Source organism: Vigna angularis, chromosome 7 (assembly GCF_016808095.1).
Source record: "Vigna angularis cultivar LongXiaoDou No.4 chromosome 7, ASM1680809v1, whole genome shotgun sequence".
NCBI classification, from domain to species: Eukaryota; Viridiplantae; Streptophyta; class Magnoliopsida; order Fabales; family Fabaceae; genus Vigna; species Vigna angularis.
The window spans coordinates 12,159,862-12,179,580 of NC_068976.1; the positions used below are offsets into that span (position 1 = coordinate 12,159,862).

A 19,719-nucleotide genomic window follows, 5' to 3' on the forward strand; every position below is an offset into this window, starting at 1 on the left:
AACTTGTTATTTATAATAATATTTAATTTTGGTTTCATATTATTCTTTCTGGTTTATTATTAAACATATTTTATAATAATAAAATCATTTAAATTACAAATATTAAATTATTTTCATTATTGACAGTTTTGAAAATTTCAACTACGTCAACTCAGTAATTTTCAGCAACTTTTGGGAACTCTTATAATTACCGACGGTTTTAAAGAATCCCCACAAATACCGACGGTTTTATAAGAAATCTCATAAATAGCGGCGGTTTTTGAAAAATTCCTGCAAAACTCTGACAAATCTTTGTGACGGTTGTTTTTCCATAACTTTGCCAATCCGGGAAATGTATTTACCCGGTAACGGGTAACGCAGAAAAAACTCAGATAATATTTGTTATTTTTGTAGTGCTATGATAATAAAAAATAAAATTATAATTACAAAGTTAGATATTATAACAATTACTAAAATATAAGGTATAATTAATATTTATATTAAAATTATAAATAAATAATATAAAAAATTTAATTAAATTTTATAATACTATAATTACACAATACTTGATAATAATACTAATTATTTAAGTAGACTTTTATAAATAATAAAGTTAGTAAAATAGAATGTAGGATGGATAGTACATTTTGTACACTACAAAATATTAGAGAAAAAAGTGACAAAGATGTTTTTATTAATATTATAGATTTTGATTCTTGACTGTGAATTAAAAGCTTTAAATAAGTTGATGGAAAGGAACTCTAAATTCATACTTTGAAACTCAAAGAACCAAAATCATAAAATTAATTTTGAAAAACCAAAAGTTCAACAACTAATAATTCTTCTAACTTGTTTATCACATATTTATTTAATTCAAAATATATTTTTTACAGTAACCATTTGCATAAAAATTAAAATCTTTAAACATAAATCCCTAATCATATACTATTGTTAATTTATTTTTACTAAAAAAACACAAAATTTCAAAAAGGTTCGGCTTTCTCCTTTGTTTCTCTTCCTTTGCCAGTGAGTTAGAACTTGAGAATCAAGAGAGTGACTACTGATCGGCGATAACGACTAGTTCCGTGTAATGGCGGCCTCCGTCGCACACGGCGGTACTCTCACTGCGCACGATCGCCAGATTCTGACGGCGGTGAACGCCGGAGCGTCGAGTCTGTCGTTGGCCGGTTCCACCTTCATTGTACTCTGCTACCTTCTCTTCAAGGAGCTTCGCAAGTTCTCCTTCAAGCTTGTTTTCTACCTCGCTCTCGCTGTACGCTTCCCCTTCACCAGATCTAAAACCCTGCGTCTCCTCTCTGTATTTTAATCCTTGCTTCTAATTCTTCATTCGTTAGTTTACTAACACCGGATGGTTTGCAAACACGGCGTGGCGCAATGCGCTTTGGCCTCTTCAATTGAAATTACGTATAGTCGATTTCACACTTGATGTTTGTTTTTTCTTCTTGAAACCTAATTGCTTGTTTTTGAACTAGGTTTCTAGTTGCTTCTTTTCAGTGGTGTGATTTGTCGATTAGGTTTTTAGAACGAATGAGCATAAAATAACTGTTTTCGAAGATAAATTTATTGAACTTGTGACTTCAAGTTGCGCTAGAATTAGGAGCTTAATGATGGAGAACCTAAGGTTAAGTTAAACCTACTTTGCAAAAAAAAAGAAAGTAAAATTAGGAGTTAAGCTAGTAGACATATGACACTGTTTGAATAAACTTCTCAAAAAACACTCAATCTTAGAGGAGTTGAAAATAAGAAAATAAGAAAAAAAAGAGGAATTACGCTTTTTCTGGAAGTTAAAATTAGTTTATGCATAAGCTAGGTTTCTCTGCTTATTCAGAACTTGATTTTAACTAATGAATTAGCTACTTTTTTAACTTGTGGGAAAAACTTTGTTCACTTTGCTTTCTTTGTTTCTTCTTATCCTACAAGTGATTCTTGGTAAGTTTATCCAAACAGTGCAATATATTTGTTGTAAAAGTTATCAGATGGTACCAGAGTGTTATTGACTTCAATTCTAATTGTAAAAGCTACTTTATGAGTATATGTTGATAAAAACTGTTATATTGCTAGACAACATATTTTGTTAAGCATCTAACTTTTTTATAATTTTTTTATTCTTGTTTCTTGATGCCCTTAACCATTTTATTCTGCTTTTCCAATGCTCTGCTCTATAATTGAAAGAAGTAGATCCTTTAACATTCCAGGAAGCTTATGTGTCTGTTCCATTGCACTGGTTATTTGGTTATCCATGTGTTTTTTTTTTCTGATCCGTAATGCTCTTTTTATTACATTTTTGTCAATTGCAGGATATGCTTTGCAGTTTCTTCAGCATAATAGGGTATAAATGCTTCTTTAAATGTATGTATCAACTGAAGTTTTTCATCATGTGATTGATGGAAGTTTCATTTTGATGCAGGGACCCGTTCAAAGGTTTATTTTGTTATGCTCAGGGCTATAGCACACATTTCTTTTGTGTGGCATCTTTTCTGTGGACTACAACAATTGCTTTTACCCTGCACCGCACTGTTGTAAAACACAAAACTGATGTTGAAGATTTAGAGGCCATGTTTCACTTGTTTGTCTGGGGTATGCAGCTATGTATAAATCAACTTTTATTATCCTTCGTTTTAAGAAATAGCTTAGTTTGCCATAATCTTCACATTCTGTAACTTCACAACCCCATATTGTTTAATCTGAAAAAGATTTTTTAGACCAAATTAATGCTAATCAAATGGCCTTAGGTCTTGGTTATGTACCAAGAGTAATAGCGCTTCCTTCTGTGTTCTAAGCTCAATTATTTCATTAGCAACATTCAATTCTAAGAGCTGATCTGGTAAAGCCTTTTGCATTTATAGGTACTTCCTTGGTTATGACTGTTATGCGCTCTATCGGTAATGACCATAGACATTTAGGTGCATGGTGTTGGACTCAAACAGGTCGCACAGGGAAGGCAAGTATTAAATGGAGACTAGGAGTGCATACCACAATGCTTTTATATTTCTCCTGGAAATTTCTGTTATTCCCTCTTGGTTCTTTCATTATACATATTGTATACATGGATTTTCAATTAATTTAAGAGGCTCCTACAATGCAGGGTAGTTTCCTTTTAAATTTAAAAAAATTAAAAGTAAATTGACTTCAAATGTAATTTTAATTGACTCAAAAGTTATGGTAGTTCTCTGTCGTAAATGTAGGAAGGGGTAAATTGTGGTGGTGTGGGCTTTTGTTATCAATTTGTAATTACGATTTGTTCACCCCTTTTAAGTTATGGTAAAACTATAACATTAGGTGTTTTAGTTCAAGTAAAAATGATACCAAGTCAGGTATCCCCTTTCAATAATTGTGTTGATATTCTAGAAACCTGGTTGTGTCAAGTTTCCCCCCTTATGTAATTTGCCATTCTCTAAATACAAATGAACTGGAAATGAAAGTAAGGATTTGGTTTCCTGTGAGAAGTATATTTTCCTTGTAGCAACTCTTTATTATTCAAAATCAAATATGTAGTTATTAAAATGAAAAGAAAAAAATCCATGCAAGAAATGTTTAAGCAGATGATTTTTCTATACAACATTTTCTCTGCCTTTTGTTTAGGGTATAGGATGCTCGTAATTGTGGCATTATCTAGTGTGTGATGTTAATGATGATTAAGAATAAGAACAATGATCTCCCAATTTTCTGCAACTTTGCAGTGTAAAAATGTTGTGTATGTGTGTCTTGTTTACAGATTAGTCATTAGTTTGCTAATTTTCCTTAGGTAATTCCTTTTTGTATGCAGGCGGTTCATTTTGTAACATTTTACATGCCACTCTGGGGTGCAATTCTGTATAATGGGTTCACATACTTTCAAGTAATTCGCATGCTGAATAATGCAACCCGTGTATGTACCAAATTTTACTGATTATTTCCCAAACAAAAATTGCTTGTTTACGCATATTTTTTGAGACCTTATTTTCTTGTTTCGTGGAATTTCAGATGGCGGTTGGTATGTCAAGCCAAACTTTCGTGTCAGATACAAGAGATAACATGAGGGTATTTTATTCTATTGTCACCAGAATCCAAGATTTGAAATATAAGGATCCATATACATGTATTGGGAAATGATCTCTCCCCCAAAAAAATGATCAAAAAGAAAACACTAGATGCACTTTTATTTGTTTCTAGCAGCTATATTGTAGTGATCCATACTAACTTTATTTTATGATTTAAATTCTGTGATGAGGCTTTTTGATTTTAATCTATTCTTTTCGTGCAAATGCCTTATTTAGACTAGGTTTGTTTAGAAATAAGAGTGTTTGGTAGAGAGGGTAGAAAAAAAGTTAAATGGAAATAAGTAGGTAGAGTGGAAATAGATGAGAAATAAAATGAAAATTAAGTTTTTGGTTGAAGAGAAATAGAGAAGAGATGATGAAAGATATAGAGACACTAGTAGAAATAGGTGAGAAATAGTACACTGGGTCCACCATTTTTTATTATTTCTCTCCTTTTCTCCTATTAGATATCTATAATTTTATCTATCTTCACTCATCCTCTCAATGAAACCCACCATAAGGGAAGTTGTCGCACAATATATGTATATTATAATGTATTTGGCACCAAAGTTTTCATGAATAAAATAAAATTAATTTTCTGTTCTATGATTTCTAATGTGGTTTAGAGAAGCTTACCACTTAAGTTTTTGTTGTTGGGATTTTCTCAAGTAAATTAATATTCATGCTTAAATCAAATTACTTAAGAGGAAATCGTTATTCTCAGTTGCATCTACATTCTCACCGATCTGTAGTGTTTTCTGGTTTACACTGCAGGCTCTGAATCGCTGGGGATACTATCCACTAATTCTGATTGGATCATGGGCTTTTGGAACTATTAACCGTATTCATGATTTTTTTGAACCCAACCATAAAATCTTTTGGCTCACATTTCTTGATGTTGGAACAGCTGCTCTTATGGTATCAGCAAGTAACCATACTATTTTATATTTAGCTCTATTTTCTGTAGACTCAGCATGATTGTACTTTGCTTTCAAATCCTCTCTTATAAACTTGTCACCTTCACTGATCTCCTAGCACCCACCTGATCACACTTATGTCATCTTCACTACTATATGCTAATAACATAGTAAAATGAATTATCTAACTTGTATCACTGATACATATTTTGTTTTAGTCCCTATATTTTTTAGATGTAATGGTGTGTAGTGGATTAAAAAGGGAATGTTGGAGAGTAGAACAATTAGTTTCTTGGTGTAGCAACTAAAATGTTTAAGATGTACCTGTGAAAATGAGTAGAATAAGAACCAATGGAATGATTAAAGCTTTGATGTATTTATGCATTTGACTTGATTGGTGTAAAGATGTGGGTACAACTTGTTAAAGTTTATTTTTTCCGACATCTTTGAGCTAAAAATACAAATATTCATTTAGACATCTCGTGTTTAAATTATAAAATTCTGATTTCACAAGCCTATAAAAGGGTATGTTTGGGTGTTTGGTCACTGAACCACAATAAATGCAATAAGTTAAATGGTACGTAGGTTTTGTTGTGGTTTGACTTTATTCCATTTTATGCAGCATGTAGATGTGCACTTTTATTACTAATCTAATTGTGTCAGCTTTACTGGTGGACGTGTCTTGCCCCGGTCCTGCATGATTTGTGTTGTAGCTTAGCAGTTAACCTGCTACTCTTGTTTTCTCCCTATTACTTTAACTTCCTCATCTTGTTATCTAATCTTGTGCTTGTCAAAGCTGAATTTGCTCAACGATTATTCTTTGGGGAAACATGAAAAACATTAGGTTATTTCTTACAATTTAAACACTAGATGATGCCAAACAATTGTAAGAACATTTTCTATCAGCATTGTATTCCTTCAGTTAATCACCTCCCCTTTTTTACTGGTATGTTATGCGTTTTTTTTCAGTGAATGTGATGGCTTCCCTTGGTGATTGTTATTGATTTGATGTTGTGATAATCAATGAAGTTCAACTTTGTGAAAAATACAGATACTTTGTATCTTGCTAAGCTATCTCACTTTATCTACATACTGCAGGGCCTCTTTAACTCAATTGCTTATGGTCTCAACTCTTCTGTACGTCGGGCAATTTGTGAAAGACTGGACAAGTAAGTACTGGCTATTCATCTTTGAGAGATAACACTGGATTTCTTTTTCTAATTAACGTCAGTCTAGTTGTAATATCTTCTCCCATGTTCTGAATTTAATGTATAAACTTTGATAAGATTTTAAGACTTGGGGAATCTAGTATAGTCGTTAAGGGGAGAGAACCAAACACTTAAGCACTCTGCTGAACATCATGTATTACTAGATGTGAGTCTTAAACACCCTATGATAGACAGGTCTCTATTATAGAACCCCTTGAGTGCTGACACCTCAGTGGCAAACATTCTATGACACATAGTAACATTTCACTCAACTTTCATGTTGGTTAGAATACTCTACCAGTTAAAATCCTTTGTAGGTTACCCTTTCTGAGACACAGACAACCATATCTGATAACAACTGATAAACACCAAAGCAGTTGAGGAACCCACCCTTAAAGTCTATTTGTCAAGAGGAGAGAATCAAGCACTTGAATACTCTATTGCAGTGTTGTCAAACTCGAGAATTGTAAGAGGATTGGAAGGGGAATAAAAAGTTAAACTCGAAGATCGTAACTGGACTCATAAGAGTTATGCTTATACAAAAAATTATATTCATAGACCTGTGCATGCATTAAAAATAATATAGACAATAAAAATAATACATAATAAGTCTTAAGTAATAGGATCCCATACATAAATAAAAATAGATTCTCAATTCATAAAATTACTCATAAAACAACTAATAAATTTATAGAGGCTTAATACAAACACAGAACAAACACTAAACAGAACAGAGTGAGCGTCTGTGACTGTGAAGGCAACACCAGGGATGATGACAGTTTGTGCTGTGATGCCAAACAATAAGATTAGTTTCATCTCTGATATCGTATCTTTGAGAAAATTATTGGTTATACTTCATGTATAGCACATCATGCAATTTTTTATGGTCAAGAGAGGCAAACCAAGAGAGGTAAATTTTTTAATTTAGTTTCTTAGAAGTAATGGAAGGACTTCCGTAGAATGAAACAATAGCTCTAATAGACATTTTTGAGGAAACCAAAAGAGACCACTAAACCATCCAATAAGAACAATAAAAGAGAAACCCTAGGTTTAACTAGGAAACGATAATCCTTTGAACACGTTGGAAAAGGGCAACCAGGGGCCAAAGCAGGGAGGCAGAGGTCTAGCGAGCCCGGTCGAGGTGGCATGACGATCTCCGGTGTGTGGAAGACAGTGCATGGATGTCACGTGCCAAGCAGCAGTCAGGACAGATAGCACGCATGGCGACACAGGGAGTAGAGATAAGCTTCGGGATCGATGGTGTTGGCTGACACTCAGGGAGGTGCTCCAGATACGGTGGTCGTTAGACAAAACTGTGATGGTGACTGGCGGCGGTGGAAGGAAAATCGTGACAAGAATGCACCAGAGAGAACTGGACCAGATAAGTGGGCTCAACTTAAGATTAAAAAAGAGAGAAAGATATATTTTAGAGGACTTGAAAGATTCCTTGTATGATCTTTTATTTATAATGATAGAAATCTGATACAATGAGAAGATGAAAGATCATAGGACTGCATTATAATTCTAGATACAAAACTAGGTACAACTCACAGGTACAACAAAAAGTAGTTCTCAACGCAACTACTTTCTGTCCAATTGGTAAATCAGTTGTTGGGCATACATGGTTGTGTACTTTTTAAAACAGGACCTGATGGTAACATTGATCACTATAAAAGCCAGACTTGTTTTCAAAATATACACAAAATCTATGAGCAAGATTATATTGACACTTTCTCTCCTATTGCCAAAGGGACGTCTATTTGATTTCTCTCTTCCATTGCAACTATTCATCATTGGACTTTGTTTCAACTTGAGAAAAAATGCATTTCTATATGATGACCTTGATAAAAAAAGTCTACATGAAGCAACCTCTTGGATTTGTTGCTTAAGGGGAGTAATTTAATATGGTGTGTTACCGGTGTAGGTTCTTACATGGCCCAGGTAATCACCCCATGCATGTGGAATGACACATGCATTGTTTGAACAGTCATCCAACAGTTTGGAATAACACGAACTGATGCTGATTATTCTTTGTTTTATTGTCATTCTCCCCAAGGATGTATCTTTCTCATTGTACACGTGGACGACATTGTTATCATAGGTAGTGATTAGGTTGGTATTGTACAACTAAAACAATATGTTGCTAAAAAATTCCAGACAAAAGATCTTGGACATCTAAGGTATTTCCTTGGTATAGAAGTGCGACAATCTCATGATGATTTGGTCATATCTTCTACAAAAAATGCGCTCAACATTCTAGAAGAATTAGGGAAGATAAATGCTAAGCTTGTAGACACATCAATGGATTTAAGTGTCAGACTTGTACATAACCAAGGGAAACCTTATTCTGATCCTGAGATACAAAAGGTTAGTTGATAAGCTAAATTATCTCAGACCCATCCTGATATCGGCCATGATCCATCCTATGCTATTTAAGTCCTGTAGTTGTTGTGGGTCATGATACAACCTGCCGGAGGTGGTGGTGGCAGTGGGTAGGTGAAACAGAGAAGTGGTTGCAGCGCTGGGTGTGTAGGTGGGGTATTTTTTTAATTTTTGTTTGGTTTTGGGTTGGGTTGGATGACTCAACCGTAGTTTTTCTAAGAGTATTACTGGGCTGGGTTAGGTTTATAACCACAGAATGAAAACTCAAACAGAAAGGAAAACTAGGGTTACAAGCTGCCTCGGGGTGGGTTGGGTTGTGCTGTCTCGAGATTTCCTTTTAAAGACTTGTAACCAATTCAGAGATAGATTACTTCACCATCCCTACATATAACCAATTATTGAAGAACTTGATAACATGAAACTTTTGATTAGTGGGGAGTGTTGCACTAGTCAAATTTTTGTAAAGACTATGGTGTCTTTAGTCTTTTGCAGAGACTTGAAAACTTGAGTACTGTCCATTTCACTTATCTTACATTCCTAAGTGGCTTTGATGAGACAAATTTGAAAGGTGCCCGCCTCTGAGGGGGATTTTGGGCATAGGAAGTCCATTTAGGGAGCCAGAGAAATGCATTCAAAAGTAATGATTTATGGTGTGAGCAGAAAGTAAGGCGATGTGGTTGGCAACATGGGTTAAGATTCTTGTTGATAAATCATAGCATTCAATTTACTCTTTATTTGCCATGCAATGGGTCATTTCTTGTGTTGAACTAGTTCACCGAAATTCTGTGTGCAACAACAGTCTTTGTGGAATCAATTTGGTAAACTGATAATTATTAGTCTACTGATGGGCTCATAATTTGGGGGTACTTGGTGCAGTAGGTCCAAAATATGTTAGGCTTTTGTTTCATTTTTCAACCTTGTACATATGACGTAAATCATTTATTCAATTTTTTTACCATTTAATTATAGATGCCTATTTGTTTTTGCTTTATGCAGTACATTTAATTTAAAACATGTAACCAAATTTGCTTCTCTCATTTATCTCATGCCAGGTTCTGGCCTGAGAGATTATCCAGATGGCTCCCTAACAATTTGAAGTATAAGAATCTACAGCAAGAAAGTGAACTAGTTTTGTTCAAAACGGAAGAAGATCAATAACAGTGAATGGGACATATTGTGATCCTTCATACCATGTGACATTTCTTATTCTAGTTTACTGAGAGGCTGTTTTTATAGACAACGTATGATCTGCGGGCAGCAAAGATTCCAGGCTGTTTGTTGCTCTGCTGCTTCAATTATGTGAACCCTGGCATTCGTCACTGAATTTATGGTGCTGGTGATCCTTTTCTAGCATATCACAGGATGGAAAACTTAATTTGGAACCTGCTTCAGCTAGTTGAAGACTTCTTGGGACTACAGAAAATGCTTTTATCGTTTTAGCAAGTCTCAACCTCTCATGTGATTTATCTTTAAGAAGTCTTGACATATAGGATCACTGTATGTATAGGTTAGATGCACTTACAGATTGTTTCAAATTGCTGAACATTTTCCCCCCTAAATTTGCTGTGTATGTAGTCTCAACCTATAAAGTATTAAGTTTTAAACACATGCCCATATCTTTTCTTTATTCTTTTTTCCATATGTATAGTTTATTCTAACCGAAAATAAAATCATTTAGGTTTTGTATCTGGACAACAAAAGGAATAAATTCCCCTGAAGTTGATGCAAGTGAAGCAATAATTTAAAATGACTTGCGGGGCAAGTATTTTGGAAATCTCTGTTTTCTCACCGAACAACCAGAACCTTAAGTTTATTTACAGGGATCCTTGCTCCTGGTGATCTGGCGCCTTTTCATTCTAAAACGTTCCACTAATACCTATCATCCACTTTTGTGTATGATTAACAAGAACACAAGCTCGATACATACAGTAGGGTTTCACTTCCCTTGAATGCTTCCAGTAGTGGCCGGCGATTGTGTATAAGAAAATAAAACTATTTTGGCTGGCTAGTTAAATTATTTGAAAACTTTTAATCAAGTGCAAATAATTTTCTTTTTAATTGAGTTTTTGAATTTATATTTGCTTTTTTATTGAGTTTTTCTGTGGAGTTATTCCCGGACTTAACAAAAAAACTAACCAGAGTACCTAATCAACAATAAACACAATCAAATAAAAACAAAAATCTCTCGTACTTAACCCAATGTAAAATTGTGCATAGTTTATTTCTTTTTTTTTTAAAAATGGCTTCAAAATAATATAGCCAGAATCAAAGCCCTCCTATTCATGCTGTTTCCACTACCATAGCTCACAATTAAAAAATTCATCCCTAACAAAAAATTATTCTTTACAACATATCTCAAGAAGACCAACCAATCTAGTTACAAATACACAATTAGACAAACCACATTAAATTATGAAACTCTATGCACTGGCACAGGAACTATCAACAACAATAGCATCATCACGCTCCTCCTCATTCTTAAACAGAAAATAACCAATAGTAAGACCCACCACAACTGCCACAAGCACTCCTCCATTGAAGGACATAATTGTCAACATCAACAAAAACCCTATCCCCGAGTTCACACCAAACAGAACCGCTTCCGCCAACTTAACTCCCAATCTCCTTTTATCTCTGGCGATACCACACAGAAGCGGAATCCGGATCTCTGTCCGCGACGGCCTCCAATAGCTAGTGACAAGCTTGAGGTGGATCAGGCAATTCTCGAGATACTGGTAAAATGTGGCAATGACGAGACATGCAAATAGACTCAGAAGGTAACTCATCCAGGAATCGGTCTTTCATGAATCGATTAAGATTGTCACCTTCTTACTCCAGTAAAAAGTCATGTGCATCATATTTGCTTTTCTGAACAACAGAATAAAATAAAGTTTCCTTTCCTTAGTTTTAGAGGTTTTTGTTTGTGTTTTGAATGTTAAAAAATCACAAGGATATCAACTTCTTAAGTAAATGAAAATCTTCTCCTTTACAATATTCAAATTAATAATGTGGCTATGTATTTTTATTTAAAGTTAAAAAAAAAACAATTTACTTTTAATTTTAGTAGTCGAAATAATGTTTTTATTTATAAAAATAGTTGAAATTGATTTTATTTCATCTATAGAATAATATTGTACACGGTGTTATATATAGTTTTAAAACATTATAGATTTCTTTGAATTAACATATATATATATATATATATATATATATATATATATATATATTTTGCAGATAATTACAAGTGATCTATATCTTATAATAAATGTATATTGTAACACCATCTGAAATATTAGGAGATAATATATAAAATATTATTTAGCATCTCAATAACTCGAATATATATATATATATATATATATATATTATAATATATAAATATGTTAATGTACTAAACTGCACCTAAAGGTTTTTAAAATGGTTCTTGGAGAGATTTTATATGATTTTAATATGATGTATGTATAATGGGAAAGAAGAAGAATACGAAAATAACAATTTTCACTGACTACAATAATCGTGGTAAATTTTTTAATACAAGGTATCATTAATTATGGATCTACATATTATGACAGATTATTCAAATTAAATCATCTTCACATAGATATGTTTCTACTGCAAATTTAAAACAACTGGGAAAATATTTTTAAATTAGGACTCACTCAAGAATTTATTAAAGTGAAGGCTATTTGCAATTCTTTCAATTTGACTCCATCAGATGCTTATCAATTGCAGATTCAATTGTTAGGATTGCATGAAATCAACAAGGGAATTTTCTTGCCACATTCAGCAGCAGCTGTGATATGCTCCAACCAATTTTCATATCTTCAATCAAATTAAAGAATTTAACTGCTTTCGCAAGAATAGACACAGACATGGAATTTATGTTACTTTTTAACTTAAAACTTTATGATAATAAATTTATAATTTTTTTATATGATATTACAGTCCAACTTAATACTTCACACAATTTTACTTAGTCAAAAAAATAACAGTGTGGATAGAAAATTACCAGCAATCACCGTTGCTAGAAACTGACAAGGGATTGCACTTGCACTTCTTTGAATTCATCACATGAACTAATTCAATAGCAGAGTCTAATCAATTCTACGCACCGACACAAGCTAATACCAATCAACTTTGCTTCAATCACTGCACAACAACGTTGAGAGAAATCTAATTATTGCACCGAACAGAATTCAATTGCGTGATGAACATCACAGTATGACTGATCAAAGTTTCTTCAGCTGCTGCAATTGCCACTGCATTCAAATTTCTGCACCGCTTGCTTCTTGATCAATGTTACATATACCATTCAACCACAGTTTCAATTCTATTCGAATTTGAAAGGACCGATTGCTTGTTTTGAGTTCTTCACGCTTTTGTTTTGCCTAATAAACTGTTTCATCAAATGCGTGCAACAATTGTTCACGTAAAGAAAATGTACCTAAAACATGCACTCTTTGTTTCAGATTATTATCATTCCAAACCAAATCACATGAAAGTGGGATAAGTATATAGAGATACAATTTGATATACATTATACAACTTTGGACTTTATAAACTTTTTAACTTTGATTCGTATTCTTATGTTATTACAGTAACACTCATGGAGAGTCTTATTATTTTTAATGCTTGAACATAGTTTAACTATTATATCATCTTTGCTTTTGATTGTCTTTGTTGTCCTCGTAATACTATGATTATAGATGTTTGATGATGTTTTTATGCTCTAATATTAATAGCTTTCATAATTTAATTCTTATATACTCTAATATATACATATATTATATATATACACTCATAAAAGACTATATATAAGATGAGCATTTTTACATAAGGAACTAAGTTTTATTTTTAAAATTTTGCTAAGTTTTGAAAAGAAAAAAAAAAGCTTTTAATTCTTATTTCAAGAAAGCATAAGTACCTATAATTTCTTTTAACCTTATCTCTAGTTGATGTGTGCCCCTTAGAACTCGCTAGGATAGGCTCTAACCATGGCTCTGATACCATATGAGGAAGTGAGTTTAAGCCTAACTTAACCCCACAAAACCAGCTTGTAAGGTGAGTGTTGCACCCACTTATAAAGTATGAATTGGCCTTATCTCTAGTCGATGTGGGACTTCCAACACACCCCCTTCACGCCGAGGTATAGACATATCGTGCGTGATAGTAGAAATTGGATGGTCTGATAACGACCTGATAGCGGGTGGAATAGAAGCATAGAATACCCACTTAGAACTCGCTAGGATAGACTCTAACCATAGCTCCAATACCTTTAATTGCTTCCATATAGAAATTGGCAGCTTTCTCCTTCTAGTTGTGCCCACGGTAATTTGATTCCACCAATTCATAACATAAACTTCAAACTCCAAGGATGTTATAAGAACATTATCTTCAACACCATAATCATAAGAGCTGAAGATTTGGTTAAGCTTCATTTCCCATGCCAGGTAAGCTTCCGGGTCATTAGCTCCATTAAATTTAAGGATAACAATCTTCTTCCACATCTTATCTTTTCTAGGCATGTGGTTTCCTAACTCTTCTCGTCTTTGGCCTCACCTTGGTCTAAAACCATGCCCCTCTTCATCATTATCCCTCCCAAGCGTGTGATTCTCAAACTCCTTCCGTCTTTGGCCCCTTCTTGGTCAATAAACATGCTCATCTTCATCATTATGAGAATAACGGCCTAAATCATCGTGTCTCCTTCTCCTTCTCTCCACTCCCTCTAATCTCACACTCAAATATTCATTAGACTTTTGGAGCCTTTCAAACTACAATTGAGTGTATTGTTGCATTTGAGCCATTTGTAAGTTCAGTTTCTCAAGTGCAACCATAATATTCGTAGTCTTATGTGATGAAGGATCACTATTTTGGGAATAAGCCATGTCCTGCAAGAAAATGTTAGTAATAATAATAATAATATATTTAGGACATCACCACACCTCTAAGTGTCTCACTCAAATTTCACTCGTATATCACACAAATAGTTTTTTTTATGTACTCTCTTGCCTTTTTTTTTTCACTCAAATTCCCTTTAGTGCTTGGCAAGAAACTCTAATAGCTTAAGCAAAGATTGAACAAACAATGTGAAAAACGTTACGAGATCTAAGTCTTGACTGGAGAGATCAAAGAAAATAGAAAACTTTAGACAAAACTTCAAGGAATTTTTAAAAGACACAAAATAATAAAATTAGAAAATTATAGGACTTCCAAAAAGAGTTAAATGAGACAATACAGAGACTCTAAAAAAAGACGAAATTTAATTTAGTAGATTAACATTCATAAACAATAGTGCAACATAATAATTATTTGTGTTGAACTCTACAATTTTTTTTTACTCTTGGATTCGTACTTTTTTTAATATATATTTGTTTTTCTTATTTGGATCCATTATATATATATATATATATATATATATATATATATATTTAATTTGGCAGTTCAGCACACAAACGAAGATTGTCCTTCAAACACCAAACCTCATGCAAGATCAAGGTAAAGATTTAATTGTGACTACAATTAACATAAAAAACACAAGAAAGAAAAACAGATAATTTCCACGAATCAAATGTAGAAATACACAAATTAAAAGAAGAACATAAAAAAAATACGAAAATTAAAAACTAAAGGGAATTGGATTTTGGGCTTTTTTTTAATATGAAAGAAAAATAAGATAAAAGAGAATATTCAAACAAGAACCTTACTCTAGATACCATCCTGTCCAAGAAAGAGTACTATTTTTTCTGAATTTGAATCCTCAAGGGGCACAATAAAAATAAATCAAAGAAGAACGCATAATAAGACAGAGATGAGGACGCTACAATCTAGCATATTGATAAGTCAAGGAAGATTCACCACAAAGATATTAATCTTTGATAAAAATTAGAATTCTAAACCAAGAACCAAGAGAATCCTATCTAAAAAATGCAAATGCATATATTATGACTCAAAAGTGTCTATATATGTATTTGGTGCCCCTATATATAGTTTCAAATGTTTAAGGCACCTAAGAAACCTTAAAAGAAAGCCCAATGACATTGGGTCCGAAAATAACTTGAAAAATAGAAACAAATTGTTTGCAATTAAAATAAAAAATATAATTTATTTAATTTCCTAAATTATTCTTCAATTATGCTCATGATCTTCACGTTCTTTAAAATTATAAGATTCAAGAGTCAAGGAGATGTGTTTTGATCTTTGACCATCATAGATCCTTTGAATTACAAATGCTTTTCTTCAAGTTCTCTCATATATGTTTTAGGAGATAGTCATCTATCATATCCTTCTTCTTGAAGAGGATTTCGTACCCCTCAAAGATTCTTTATCAAGAAGCATGGTCAAACAAATTCAAGAAGATTTAGAATCATCTATGCAAGGTGAAGCTAAACTTTTATTCACTTGGGCCATCATGAAGTGTTTCTAGACCTTGTATTAAATGTCAAATAGTGTAGGATTTCTTTTTAGGCCTTGTATTAAAAGTCAAGTAATGTAGGGCTTTGAACAATCTTGCTTAAGTTGAAAGGCAATATTTGTGTCTAGATTAACTTAATCTTTGATGATTAGTTTTCTTATAAAGGTAGTGGTCATGTGTCATTTTCTAATAGTGGGATACTTTTGTTAAAGTGGCTTTCTACATGACAAGCTCTTAGTGGAGAATTTTCTTACAAAGGTAGTGATCATGTGTCATTTTACAAGTAGAGAAACTTTTGCTAAAATGTCATTCCATATAACACTCTAATAGAGAGTTTTTTTATAAGTTAGAGTCTCACATGTCAAGATCTCCTTCACCAAGTATCTTGGATAGATCTCAATTCCATTATTTCTTAAATATTTTCTCTCCTTATAAGATCAATAAAATGAAAATATACGTAAATAATTATAAAAATAAAATCAGTGAATTTATTAAAATAAGAAGAAATAGTTAAAGTGGGTGTTAATTACTGTGAGATCTCCATTAAAGTTGAGTTGGATAGCATGACACATGCATAGAAGAAAGTAAAGAAAAAGGGATAAGATTTGCATGGTTTGAGTATCCTTATCAAAAGGTTCTGCCATTTTCATCAAGTACAACTTCTTTTTCATTCTCCTTATTTCCATCTACCATGCCATTCCCATATAATAATACCATAAGTTTTTCGTGTCATCCATCATTATAATTGTACCCTCTTTCCCACTATATTTATTTTTACGAAGCATTTCAATTTATTTCCCCTCGTTAATCGTTTTGTTGTAGATTGAAATATCTTTTATTTTTAGTTTCTAAATAATTATTTCTAGTTGTAATAGTTTGGACATTATATTCATAGTATTATTTTAATTTTGAATCTTTAGTTAATTTGATTGTCACTTACTTTTCTTGTCATAATTCTTTATATATCATTTTTATCAGATTTTATTTGATTCAACATTTTCCAGGTTTCAAAGTGAATATATAGTTTGTTGGATGTTCAATCTTATGCTATCTTTTACAATTTTCGGAAGTTGAAATAAATTTACTAAATTTGTATATAAAACTCTATACGTGTTTGATTTTCTTACTTTTAATTTGGACTTTTGTAATCGGGTTTATGAACCTAATTAGAGCTCATAAATATATTCATGTGTACAAAAAGTTTAGAGTTTGTCTCTCAATTTTTTTTTTTACTTTTTAACTCTCTTTTCATTTTCTTATCTCTTTTGTGTTTTTCATTCTTCATCCACGAGAACTAATTATTAAAAAGTTCACTTCTCACTGAATAAAGAGAATACAACTTGAATTATATTTTGTATCAATTGTTTCATCTTTGCACTTTATAGTTGTAATTCTGATTTCATAAATCAAATTAGGAGTCAATTAAAATATGATAACTATTTTTTAATTATATAAAATGATATTACGATTAAATCAGTATTTATGACATTTGTTTGATTGGATTAATTAATAAAATTGGTTAATTGTTTAAACCTGAATACAAATTTTTAAAGAATTATGATTAGAAAAATTGTATGAATATTTAATTCATCAATTGATATTTTGGTTTCTTATATTTCATTTTCAATCTTTGTTGCATTTTCAATTATAAAAAAAAGTGTATAGGAAGATACGATATATTCATTCATGACTAATTTAAATATATTAATTCTTTTAGTAAAAATTTATAATTAATATTAGTGATCAATTTAGAATCTAGTTTATTATTAATTATAATTTCTTATTCATAATAATGACTATTTTAAAGATTAATAATTTTTAGTTTATAAATTAATATCTAAATTAATTTGTATATAGTAATTAGTTATTTTGTATCTCTAAAATTGATTGTTATTTAAAGATTTTATTATAATAAGAATACTAAAACTTAAATACAAAATAAATGTGTACTTAGAAAATTGACCAAATTTGTATTCTATAATGCAAAACTCGATTTGAAATTTAGATGCTTTGATTTCAAAACTTAGTTGAGAATTTCTAATGTGCACATATAGGACCTAATAACAAAGTTTTTTTTTCATGAGATAAAACCAATTTATAATATATAAATGGATGCAAATATCACTTTATAAGCTGGTGTTATAGATTACTTTTTAATATAGTATCTGCTATCGGACTATCCATTAATATCTAATCCTACACACAAAATGTATATACCTTGACGTCGTGAGAAGGTATATCGAAAGTCTCCGATTAGATGTCACACCTTTCTTCTCTGAAAGATTTTATTTAGGAATCCACTAGGTATAAATATTGGAGCATGAATTGAATATAATTTGTTAACATGACTCATGAAGAAAAAAAGGTGGCTTTTTCTGTTCATCAGCCACGATAATCTTATTTATTATTATTCCAACTTTAATTTATTGATAATAACGTTAGCGTAGGCCAGTGTTGCATTAATTAAAATAATTTTTTTACCGAATAAATATTAAAATCATAGCTTCTCATTATTTCATAAAAAATAAATAATATAGCCCGTAACACATTATTTCTGCTATATATGTAAAATTAATTAAATATTTCAAAATTAAAAGAAATCCAGTAAAGCGTGTTATTAAAATTCTCATATATACCATATCAACATACCATGCTTCCGAAATTGATTCATATAAAAAATAATATTGCAAAATTATCATTTCACCATATGTTGTTATCCATTTAAAAAATTGTCATATTTTACAAATTTTCTATATTAAGAATTAATCTTTTTTCTTCTTCGTAAACATAGAAGAATGTCCTCCAGTACACTTTTCTTTCTCTCCTCTCTCCCACGAATATCTCTTCTTCCCCTCAAAGACTTCCTTTAATTAATTATTTTGAAATTATTAAAAATTAAAATGTTAAACAATAATAGTTTAGAAAAAATGACATCGGCAACAATACATGGAAGGAATTTGTGAATATTTACATTGAGCAAAGTGTGAGGTTTGTTTTTAATTGAATTGGTTTTTGCTTATCATCGAAAAATACTATAATTTGTTTAAAGTATATTAAATTTTTTAATTGTTAACTATATGATTTGCTACAAAAAATTGACGGAGAAAGGTTAAGTTGATAGAGGTAGAAACGGTAATTTCTATAGAGTATTTATTTCACATAACTAATTAACATAATATTTCACATTCGAAATTGTTAGAAGTATGTAAAATAGTTTTTATTATTATTTAATGACAAGATGTATTAATTTAAATTTATTATATATATATATATATATATAAATAAAGAGATACACTTTTTTTTGTGATATGATATGAATTATTGACTTGATGAATAATAACATTGTATGTGTTGGTGTGTTTGTGTGGCGTATTTTCATGAGTCTTATTAATTTCAAGAGTCTTGTCTCGAGAATAGATTCTTTAGAAACGTATATGTTTGGAGTAATTCTAGGATTTTGACTCGTGAGTAGATTCTTTAGGAGTGTATATATGTGGCATAATTCCAAGGTTTTGACCTGCAAGTAGATTCTTTCATTGGGGACGTGTGCATAGATTCTTTCTTTGGGGACGTGTGCATAGATTCTTTCTTTGGGAACGTGTGCATGTGGCGCAATTTTGAGGGTCTCGTCTTGAGAATAGATTCTCTAGTGGTGTATATGTTTGGCAAAATTCCAAGGATCTGGTGAAAAGATTCTATGGTGACATTTCCGTTAGTGTACACGCTGATGTAGAAGTCCTCGTATTAGAGGTTATCTTGACATTCTAGAGGAATCACAGTGA

At 31.8% G+C, this 19,719-nt stretch overlaps 2 protein-coding genes across 3 annotated transcripts; one reads left to right on the forward strand and one right to left on the reverse strand.

Moving 5' to 3' along the window:
* The first annotated feature begins 948 nt into the window (after window positions 1–948).
* LOC108338320 (G-protein coupled receptor 1) lies at window positions 949–10,132 on the forward strand. Of its 2 annotated transcripts, none has more exons than XR_008250463.1 (9): window positions 949–1,252; window positions 2,298–2,329; window positions 2,408–2,577; window positions 2,847–2,941; window positions 3,767–3,868; window positions 3,964–4,020; window positions 4,794–4,947; window positions 6,035–6,105; window positions 9,579–9,656. XR_008250463.1 is itself a non-coding variant. In XM_017575119.2 (9 exons), exons 1-9 carry the CDS (start codon window positions 1,070–1,072, stop codon window positions 9,682–9,684), a joined length of 960 nt encoding a protein of 319 aa, XP_017430608.1. In that variant the 5' UTR covers window positions 951–1,069; the 3' UTR covers window positions 9,685–10,132. The 2 variants fall into 2 exon arrangements, 1 of the variants encoding a protein (XP_017430608.1); XM_017575119.2 differs by having other exon boundaries at window positions 951–1,252; window positions 4,794–4,937; window positions 9,579–10,132.
* A 595-nt stretch (window positions 10,133–10,727) lies between these two features.
* On the reverse strand, window positions 10,728–11,440 carry LOC108337882 (copper transporter 5.1). Its single transcript, XM_017574479.2, has one exon. The coding sequence runs from the start codon at window positions 11,310–11,312 to the stop codon at window positions 10,947–10,949; it is 366 nt and encodes a 121-aa protein (XP_017429968.1). The 5' UTR covers window positions 11,313–11,440; the 3' UTR covers window positions 10,728–10,946.
* Between the last annotated feature and the right edge of the window lie 8,279 nt (window positions 11,441–19,719).